General features: G+C 41.1%; 1 protein-coding gene across 2 annotated transcripts; it reads left to right on the top strand.

Moving 5' to 3' along the window:
• The first annotated feature begins 6,481 nt into the window (after nt 1–6,481).
• LOC307128026 (uncharacterized protein) lies at nt 6,482–9,507 on the top strand. 2 transcript variants are annotated; one of them, XM_079819559.1, is made up of 3 exons: nt 6,888–7,233; nt 7,427–8,436; nt 8,553–9,507. In XM_079819559.1, the coding sequence occupies exons 2-3, from the start codon at nt 7,566–7,568 to the stop codon at nt 8,798–8,800; spliced, it is 1,119 nt and encodes a 372-aa protein (XP_079675685.1). In that variant the 5' UTR covers nt 6,888–7,233; nt 7,427–7,565; the 3' UTR covers nt 8,801–9,507. The 2 variants fall into 2 exon arrangements, with proteins under 2 accessions (XP_079675684.1, XP_079675685.1); XM_079819558.1 differs by having other exon boundaries at nt 6,482–8,436.
• The last annotated feature ends 1,817 nt before the right edge of the window (nt 9,508–11,324 follow it).

The following is an 11,324-nucleotide window of genomic DNA, read 5'->3' as shown; positions in this document are numbered from 1 at the left end:
AATTGTGCGCAATAAAAACAGGAATACAAATAAAGAGAATAGGCATTAATTCATCCATCCCTCGGGTCATATTGACCCGAAACTCATTTAACCCATAAATGCATGACTGTATTCGGGTCTTTAGCAACCCAGATCTATATCTAACACGGATAGAAATCTACCTGTCACGATAATATATAAAACTCCTGATATTAACAATTACAGAAGAATAAAATAAATCATGTTTTGTTACCTTTTGGAGCTTGGAAGGGTTCAGTTTGAGCAGATGTTTTATACCATCATCACTGTCCTCGTCAGAGTTCATTTCCTAGTACATTCTGCATCTGGCTCATATTCGTGATCTCACGCATATTCTCAAAACTCATTTTCAACGTCTTCAAAATCAATTGTTTGATCGCTGACAGCTTCTTGACCAGATCCATCATCAAGTGACAATGACACTAATATTTTTGAGTACTTGCTCTGCAGTAAATCGCTGAGACATTTCAAGTTTATTATAATTATATTATAGCAGATTATAATTATTTATTGTTATATATTATTTTGTTTCGTTTTCTGTCTGAGGTAACTATGAGTTAAAAGTCACTTCAACATTGCCTATCAGACATTCAACCTTGTGGAATAAAGGTGAATTGCACTTATTTCATCATTATAGATGCATTTATTGTTGTGCAGAAAAAAATATCTTAATTTTAATCTTACACACCTTGGGTCGTTAGCAATACAATTGTGGAAAAACAGGCATTCAGTTATAATTTTTTTTTTTCTTTTTATATTGTTCATAATGGATTGATTGAGAAATACTAAGAAGGTTGATGTCTAACTTTAAAAAATGAGAAAAAGTTAAAATGAAATAAATGGAGTGTTCATCAGAGTGGTCCAAGACCTCTTGCATTCCAATTTTGTCGCATTCGAACCACAAATAAACACACACACACACACACACACACACACACACACAGAAATACTGTAATCAATGAAAGAAAAAAAAGAAAACAAATCCTTCGCTTGCGGGTCTCAAGAACTCAAGAACTGACTTTAGGACCCAGTGGAACAGCTAATTTGCTCATATAGCGCTTTAAGGCCATCTAGTGGCAAGATTAATGAAATATCATGTTTTATTATTTATTTTTCCACAAGAGGTTGGCAGAGGCATCCAAACTGACCCAATTTGAGATATTTTGAGATGGTTATTGCATGTATTGGACCGTTATTAAGAATTTAAGTTGAAAGAATGTGCTTAAATTAAATTATTTATTTATCAAATCTAGTAATTTAAAATTGATAAATTTACATGGACAATCATTTCATGATTAAAAATGTTCAACCAAATGACAGTATCCTGCAAAACAAAGTCTGCAAATAACCAAAGCAAATTAAATCAGTGTGATACTTTTATTGGTGAAAAAACAACAACTGTAAAGTGACTTTTAAGAAGGTGTCAAACTGATAGAAAATCTGTGGAACTTTTTCACCAATGGAAACTAATTGAACAATGGTAAATGTGACCAAATCTTTACATATTGCACAATAATAAATGCATAAATGTAATGATACTGAATTGTTACAATATGAGATATTGCATGCATACTGTAGAACCAACAGGTGAAGTAATATCACCATGAGGTTCTAGAGGCAAGTCGTACTCTTACTGAAGAGAGATAAGGAGAAGGTGTGGTCGGTTCCCTAGGGTGCTTCGGTGTCATAGTAGATGGATGGGACTATTTTTCTGCGTATGTGTCTGCTCATCAGTCGGGAAGGAAGAGTGCAACTCTTGCTCCACATCCTGACACACTGAGACACATCCTGGCACACAGGAATGCATGTAAACCTTTAAGCTGCAGAGTTTGAGCATTAGCCCAGATGTGTAATACTCACACTGAATACATAGATTGACCGTGCTTTTGCAAAGTAGCATGATAAAAATCTTGTGCTGGTCCTGGATGAAAATTGTGTTCATGCGACGAACAACCGTATTAGTCCAAAAAAACAAAAATTGAGATAACCATGTGACTTGAATCTATGTGTGCCACTTTGTATACAGAATCACTCTGGGGGGTGTTCGCGCGACCAAAACTCTGTATTTTAAAATTTAAAATAGTCTCACGCGGAAAAACCGTTTATGTCCACTAACGAAAAATGGAGACGCCGGCTGCTTTCATGTCCGCTGCGGACATTAATAGGCAAAACCTCGGCAAAAAAAGGAGAGCAAACGTGAATGAATGGAAGGACAGAGCAAGGAAGTATTTGAGGAATGCTGGGAAACCCTATGTGAACCGGAGAGGAGAGCAAAAACAAGGGAAAAGTCCACCAAAAGAGGTGAGTGAAAACCCGTATACAAAGTATCTAACGTTACCTAAAGTTAGCGGTTACAGTCAGAGGGGCGTGTAGGCTCTGTCTACTACAGTTCAAGATTCAAGATTCAAGAGTTTTATTTGTCACATACACAGTTATATACACAATATACAACTGGCAGTGAAATGTAAACAGGTCCGCTCCATGGACAGTGCAAATAACAGTTACAGAAATTAAAATAGAAATAGAATAAAATTAGAATAAAAAGTATTAACATAAGTAGAATTATAAATAAATCAAGTAAAAGATAAAAATAGGAAATAAGATAAAAATAAAAATATAAAAATTAAAATATAAAAATATAAAAAAATAAGTGGATATGATAAGTGAGATAAACTGTAGACTTAGAAATAAGTGGTTAACATAAATATATATATATGTATATATAAAGAAGTATAATGTGCAAGGTTTATTACAGGTTGTTACGCAGTAACAATAGGAAAGTAAAGTGCAGTGCAATGGCAGTATGTGGATGTTAATGTTTAAACTGGATGTTTATGTGTGTGCGGGGGTGAAGTGAAGTCACGTGACTGAGTTCAGGAGTCTGATGGCCTGGGGGAAGAAACTCCTCCTGAGTCTTTCAGTCTTTGCCATCAGGCTACGGAAGCGCTTACCAGATGGCAGCAGGGTGAAGTGAGAGTTTGCAGGGTGATTAATGTCTCTGATGATTTTAGTAGCTCTACCTCTGCAGCGTTTGGTGTAGATGTCCTGCAGAGACGGGAGAGCTGAGCCTGAGATGCGCTCGGATAAGCTCACCACTCTTTGCAGGGCTTTGGAATCGTGACTGGTGCTGTTCCCGTACCACGCTGTGATGCACTGAGTCAGGACACTTTCTATCGCCCCTCGATAGAAAGTTTTCAGGATGGCTGGTGAAACCCTGAATTTCCTCAGCTGGCGCAGGTGGTACAGTCTTTGCCAGGCTTTTTTCACCTGTGTCTGGATGTGTGTAGTCCAGGTCAGATCCTCGGAGATGTTCACACCCAGGTATTTGAAGCTGCTCACTCTCTCTACCGGTGTCCCGCTGATCATGAGAGGGGAGTATGACCGATGCTGTCTCTTCCTGAAGTCCACAATCAGTTCTTTGGTCTTGTTAACATTCAGAGAGAGACAGTTGTCCTGGCACCATGATGTCAGTTGCTCCACTTCGTCCAAGTATGCCGTCTCATTGTTGTTGGAGATGAGACCCAGGACAACAGTATCATCAGCAAACTTGATGATCGAGGTGAAGCTGTGTGTGGACAAACAGTCATGGGTGTAGAGAGAGTAGAGCAGGGGACTCAGCACACAGCCCTGTGGAGCTCCAACACTCAGGGTGATGGAGGTGGAGGTGAACTGGCCTACTCTCACCGCCTGGGGTCTGCCAGTGAGGAAATCTTCAATCCAGAGGCAGAGAGAAGAATTCAGGCCTAGATCCAGGAGTTTGTGTGTTAGCTTAATGGGAACTATGGTGTTAAAGGCTGAGCTATAGTCAATAACTAGCAGCCTGACATAGTTCCCACTTTTGCTGTCGATGTGAGTGAGGCAGGAGTGAAGGACGTGAGAGATGGCATCTTCAGTCGATCTATTGGGACGATAGGCAAACTGAAGAGGGTCCAAAGTGTCAGGAATGGAGGAGCAAATGTTGTTTTTAATGAGTCTCTCAAAGACCTTCATGACTAAAGATGTGAGAGCCACTGGACGATAGTCATTTAGGCAAGAGGGTTTACTGATCTTAGGTACAGGGATGATAGAGGATCGTTTGAAGGAGGTGGGGACAACAGATGTAGCAAGGGACTCGTTAAATATGGATGTAAAGAGCCCTGCGAGCTGATCAGCACAGGACCGCAGAACACGACCTGAAATACCATCCGGCCCAGCAGCTTTCCTGACATCCACACGTTTGAGTGCCCTCCGAACCTCGTCCTCCGAGACAGAGATCACGTGACCGTTGCTGCTCTGAGGGACTCTCTCTGACGCGTCACTCGCCGGAGTCGCGCTGCCGCGATTACCATCAAAGCGAGCGTAGAAAGAGTTTAACTCGTTCACCAGCAACGGATCAGCTCTCACCTCTGCAGAGGATTTAGTTCCAAAAGCACAGATGGTCCTCAGTCCCTGCCACATCCGCCGGGAGTCGTTGAGTTGGAAATGAGATTCCACTCGGTCTTTATAGCGGAGTTTTGCGGCTTTAACGGCGCGCCGGAGGGCGTAACATGAAGCTTTGTACTCCCTCATATCCCCCGTTTGGAGACCGGCATTGTACGCGATAGTGCGCGTGTTAACTGCAGTGCGGATTGAACTGTCCACCCACGGTTTCTGATTAGGGAAGGACGTTATAGTTATTGTTTGTGTGGCTTGCTCTGTCAGTGTGTTGATAAAGCAGAGCGCCACTTCTGTGAACTCGCTGACGTCTTCAGAACTCGCGCGGAACATGTCCCAGTCGACGTCATCAAGAGCTGCCTGTAGCGTGATCTCTGAATGGGATGACCAGCGTTTGACTTCCCTCCTCACCGGGGGCTCTTGAACGAGCCTTTGTTTATATTCCGGTGTGAGGAAAATGGCGGCATGGTCCGATTTGCCAAAAGCTGGCTGTGAACGAGCTTTGTAGGCGTTCTTAAACGGAGAGTAGCAATGATCCAGTGTGTTTGCTCCTCGTGTGGGACAGGAGACATGCTGGTGAAAGTTTGGCAATACTTTCTTTAGGTTAGCTTTGTTAAAATCACCCGCGACGATGAAAGCAGCGTCGGGGTGTTTGTTTATGAAGCCGCTGGTCACATCATGGAGGGCAGATAGAGCCAGCCCCGTGTCTGCCTGTGGTGGAATATAAACGGCAGTGGCGATGACCGAGGAAAACTCCCTCGGTAGGTAGAAAGGCCGGCACATGAGAGTTAAATGTTCCAAGTGAGGCGAGCAGGATCGCGAAAGAATGGAGATGTTCCTATGATCGCACCATTTCTTGTTTATCATGAAACACACTCCACCGCCTTTAGATTTCCCGGTCTCGGCTGTTCTGTCCATCCGAAAAACAGAGAAGTTCTCGGACGGCGTCACGGCTGTATCCGGGACCGCTGGCGTGAGCCATGTTTCGGACAGACAATAGATGTTGCAGTCTCTCATGTCCCGTTGAAAACTTATCCTGGCTCTAAGATCGTCCATCTTATTCTCCAAGGATTGGACATTTGCGAGCAAAATGCTCGGGAGAGGAGGACTGAATGCTCTTTTTCTCAGTCTGTTGCGGATCCCAGCGCGTTTCCCGCGGTGTTTTTTGAATCTTCGCCGTCGACTCGAGTGGCCATTGTTCAACTCGGCGTCCCGGCGAATCTCAGATGGAAGATTGGAGAAAGTGTCCTGAAACAGGTCAGTGTAGCGGTAACCAATTTCCAGAAGTGTTTTGCTGTCGTAACAGATCAAAGCAGATGATCCGTTGGAAAAAATAGAGAGTAAAAGAGAGTAGAATAATAAATAAAAGCAAAGTCTTAGCGGAGCGACCTGAACGGCGACCGAGCACGGCGGCGCCATCTTATCATTTCATATAGCTCACTCTGTTTAAAGGATCATTTCATGAATGGGTCGAAATGAAAGCTGAGAAAATTAGGATTCAGGGGACGTTTTAAACATGTCTGTACTCCTTATAACCACGGAGAAATGAATCGAAACGCTTTAGGTGCGTCTCTAACACCAGCTCAGCTGCGTCATTCATAGATTGTGTTATACGTAACGTTACTGCTGGCAGAATTGTATACATAAACAAACATAATATGTAAATATTATTATGTAAATTCATCCCCAATCTTTAAGATGTTTAGAGTAGAATTTGATTGCTTTATGTCTTCACTGAAATTGGTAAAAAAAATAAAATAAAAAGTCATTGACGTGTTTAAAATATTTTGATATAGGCTAATTTTTGTATCCCGTTAACGTTACCATTTAATGCAACACGTTGTTTTGTAATATTGTATGCTATGTTATGTTTGTTACTTGTTATTTAATAAATAATAAAAATAAATAAAAAAAAGGTAATAATAAAAAAAAAATGCATTGATTGTGTAAGCTGATATTCTAGCAAGTAACCTTAATAGCTGCTAATAGCTCTAGTTTTTATAGCTAAAAAAAAAAAAAAAAACGCTAATGTGACTTTGTTTCTGTTAAGGGCAAGGTGTGCAAGGAGACGTGTCCCAGGCAGTGTTCAAGCCTAACAGATGAACGAAAACTCCAGCTCTTCACAGAGTTTTATGCTGTCTCTTATGAGAGGCAGCAGGCTATCATTCTCTCTGGTTTGGAGCAGGTAGGCTAACTTAAGCAATTCATGACCATATCATGTCAACAGTATGCAATGCATTACAATGTAGGCCCATGAAATAACCAGTGAATTGAATACTACTGTATGCCTTCAATTCACTAAGACTGCACATGTGCTTGATCACTGTAAATGTTACATTTTGTGAGGATGGATGAAGGATGACCAGCATCAAGTAGGCCACCAAGTGCATTAAAGACCACAGCGCTTTGATGCCCTAAAAGGCACACACATGGCTTATTCATTCTATGTAGTAGAAATGTAAAATTATTTTTTAATTTGGAGCCTTCTAGACTGAGAAAAGTCAGAAAATTAATTTTTGATTTATGGGGATGAAAGACAACAACTCCCAGAATGCACTGGGACACAGAGACGCACTGGTCTCGTAGGCTATCTCTCACGGAGGAGAATGCACATCAACTGATCACTTGGTAAGCGTTCATGTAAACACTACATTCAGATTCACAAATCGTAATAAATTCAGTTAGATTTGAACAAAAGATGTGCATGTAAACAATGACGATTTTTGCGTCATCGCAGGATTTTTTCCAGACAAAAAATACATAAATCTCTCGTCTCAGGGGGACATGAGGGAGGAAAGCATGGTAATTCGAAAATACTACAGGTTTTCTACTGATACAAAGCTTAATGCTAAATCCTGAAGTATCCCTTTAATGACTGTATGTGAAAAACAAAATCCTATAATTTAATGTCAAAGAAACAATGCAATTTTGCAAAACAGACCAGCATAGTTTATTATATTTCCCGTGTTCATGAGTTGTGTTGTTTATTTTTTAGGCCTCATAGCATTCATCCTGCAGTGAGAGAGGGGATAAGAGAGCATAACCTGAGCTTCCCACGCCAACCGAACCACTACTCACGGTTGAAGGGAGATGTGGAGAGGGAGTACCTGAGCCCTGATTTAAACCTGCTCCGCATGTTCCGCCTGTACAAGGAAAACAATCCAGCATCCACTGCAAAGTTCTGGCTCTATAGGGACATCTTCAAGCAGCAGAACCTCAGTTTTGGGCAGCCAAGAAGTGACACTTGTGCGAAATGTGACGCCCTGTTCTCAAAATTAACAGCTGCTACAACAGATGGAGAAAGGTTGAAGATCGCAGCCGAGAGTGAGCTTCACCACCGGAAAGCTGAAAAAGCGTACACCCAGTTGCAGGCTGACACAGATTGGGCCAAAGCCAATGATGACTGCCATGTCATTTGTATCGACATGCAGGGGGTAGTGTTCACGCCAAACCTGACACACTCCAACGTGTACTATCAACGGCAGCTGGCCAACTACAACCTCTGTATCCAGGAGATGGGCACTGACGATCCTCCTACAATGTGCCTCTGGCATGAGGGCATCGCTCACAGAGGTTCCATCGAGGTGGCAAGCTGTCTTTTGAAGTGGGCAGAAACATCTTTCGCTCCCCTAGTCCAGGCAAAGGAACGGAAGCTCATCATCTATAGTGACCGATGCTGTGGGCAGAACAACAACTGGCGAGTCCTAAACCTCATGGCCCTGCTCGTATCTAGAAGGTACTTCAGTCAGATAGAGCAGAAGTTCATGGTGTCTGGTCACTCCTTCCTTCCCTGTGACCGTTCATTTGCCACGCTGGACAAGAGGCGTAAGGTGTCCACACTCCACACCCCCAGCGATGTTGCCGAGATGATCCGTGGAGCCAGGCAGCAGCATCCATTTAAAGTAACTGAGATGAAATGTGCGGACTTCAGGCAGCTTCCTGATGCAACATTAAAGCGTCCACCTGGCCTCCTAATCACATCCATGATGTGGTTGAAAGTGACAGGTAAAAAATCGAAGAACTAAACTAAAACTAAACTGGTTTTCTGAGATTAACAGTGTTAGGGATATGTGCGTGAAGGAAGAATCTTTATTGAATTTCTTGTTGAATCATGATTTCAGCTGCTGATCCATGGTGTGTCCACACAAAAGGGAGCCACAGCCTTTACGAGGGATGGAAGACCTGGCTGATCACCAAACAGAGGAAGAAACAACCACCTCCAGCTCCCTTGTTCTCCACCACGTATGCTCGTGCTTACGAGGACCCTCTGCCCGTCAAGAAGGAGAAGCACCGTGACCTTATGAAAATGCTAGCCTACATGCCAGCGGAGGCCCAAGCATTTTTTGGGACATTAGAATGTGAAGAGTAGCCTGGTAGGTCATGTGCAGGGTAAGGTGGGGTATATTGTGTATATTGTGTAAAAGTAATCATAAAAGTAGTTGTAGCTTATCTTGTATGCCTTATCTTATGTTGTATAATAGGAATATATAGGTATTTATTTATTTAGTAAATGAATGAATGGGGTGATTATTTATGAAATGTATTATAAAAGTTAAAGGAACAAAAAAGGAAGATGTATATGTAAACTAGCATATGGAACTATAGCATGGAATGATGATGATGTATGTATTGTAAATATGTATTGTTTACTGTTATTACTGTTGTTTATTGTTTGTATGTATTGTTTATTGTATGTACGGTTTATTGTTCGTACTGATGTTTATTTTTTGTACTATAAGTAGGCCTATGTATTGTTCATTGTTCGTACCGTATTGTCCGTGTTTTTGTTCTGTGATTTACGTTGGCAAAAAAATAAAAGAAATTGAAAGAAAGAAATGCTTAATATTTTCTTTAAGGTTCTGTTACTGTATTAAAACTAAGATAAAGCAATCAAATCTCCAGTGGCTTAAAATGATAGGATGAATTGGACTTATACTGTTATTCCACATTAACTGGACATATACTGTTCTTCCACATTCCAGAAATGTAAATTACTCTAACTTTTTATTTTTAATATTGATACTAAAAAATATTATCTCATTAGAATTGGGAAGCTTTTGTTGTCTATCTTCAAGTAAAAAAAAAAAAAATACATATAATATTCAGAATCCAAATAAAAAAAAATTATTATTCAAAATTTGCAAATATGGACTTATATGGTTCTTCGTCTCAAGCCCTCAATTGCTGTCAAAGAATAATAACCCTAACCCAGTGCTTCTCAAGCATCCCAAACACTGCATATTTTGTACATCTCCCTTATCGGACACACCCAATCGAGTCTGTAATAATGAGCTAATGAGTTCAGTCAGGTTTGACATACATGTGTAGTGGTGAAATGACAGTTTGAGCATTGAGTGTTTGGCTGTTGAATACGTGTACATACTGATGTTACCACATTGTCCCTGGAAATTCATGAAGTGTCAAGTGCACCACAGTAAATAAGTGTATAATGACTTGGCCCATGTCATGTTTTTAGCCATGTTTTTGTTGCCCAGGTAAGCGACGCCCACGTACCCTGGCCATCCATGTGATGTAAAAGAAAATGTTATTCATCAGACCAGGCCACCTTCTTCCATTGCTACGTGGTCCAGTTCTTATGCTCACATGTCCACTGTTGGTGCTTTCGGCAGTGGACAGGGATCAGCATGAGCACCCTGACTGGTTTGCGGCTATGCAGTCCCATACGCAACAAACTGTGATGCACTGTGTATTCTGACACCTTTCTATCAGAATCAGTATTCACTTCTTAAGCAATTTGAGCTACAGTAGCTTGTCTGTTTGATCGGACCACACAGGCCAGCCTTCGCTCCCACACATGCATCAATGAGCCTTGGCAGCTGATGACCCTGTCGACGGTTCACCACTGTTCCTTCCTTGGACCACTTTTGATAGATACTGACCACTGCAGACTGGGAATACCCCACAAGAGCTGCAGTTTTGGAGATGCTCTGACCCAGTCGTCTAGCCATCACAATTTGGCCCTTGTCAAACTCACTCAAATCCTTATACTTGCCCATTTTTCCTGCTTTTAGCACATCAAATTTGAGGACAAAATATTCACTTTTATATCCCACCCACGAACAGGTGCTGTGATGAAGAGATAATCAGTGTTATTCACTTCATCTGTCATTATGCCTGGTCTGTGTATATACTGTACACATAAAGCATATATTGTACATATCCCCTCTTTGGACAGTCATTACATCATTAAACCATAATTTAAATACATTTAATTTTCTGTTAAAAGATATTCAAAACTAAAATGGACTCGTTGGCTACTGGCACGATGCAGTTAGATGACGTCATAACAGGCTGCCACTGCTGGGTTCCAGTCAGCCGGCGCAACTTTTACCCAAGTAGACGGACACAAAACAATAAAGTGTGTGAAGCCAGTGGTGTCTTTCTTAGCTGTGACGATAACTTCGTCAGAACATGCTAAAATTATTTGTCATGGTTGAAATTAACATAGAGTGAGCTACATACAATAACTGAATATGAAAATGTTGAAACCTGTATAGCTGTATAAACCTTCAGCATGAAGCTCTCACTGTCTTTAAATTAACAACTGTTCTGCATCTGATCATCAAATAAAAGCAAACTCTACAAAGTAGGTGACCACAAAGTAGGTGTCTGTTGCTCTGTAGCTCAAGTCTGTAGCTCTGTAGAGCGTTGCTTACGTTTGAATCTTTATTTTGATATTTCCTCTTTCTTCTACTGGTAAATATAACTTACTCATTACCATACATTGTTTAAAAATTGCCTATCACGTTAAATTTGACATCGCTAGCTTTTAATCTAAATCACCATCACACGTTAGCATTTCGCTAGCCTGTTAGCTTGTTAGATCTGCACCCGGGTCTCCCTTTTTCTGAGTTCATAACTTGGATTAGTAA

The sequence above is a fragment of the Gobio gobio genome (assembly GCF_949357685.1).
Source record: "Gobio gobio genome assembly, chromosome: 6".
Classification (NCBI taxonomy): Eukaryota; Metazoa; Chordata; class Actinopteri; order Cypriniformes; family Gobionidae; genus Gobio; species Gobio gobio.
Note: the sequence above shows the minus strand (reverse complement) of the source record. Positions and strands in the feature narration are given on the sequence as shown.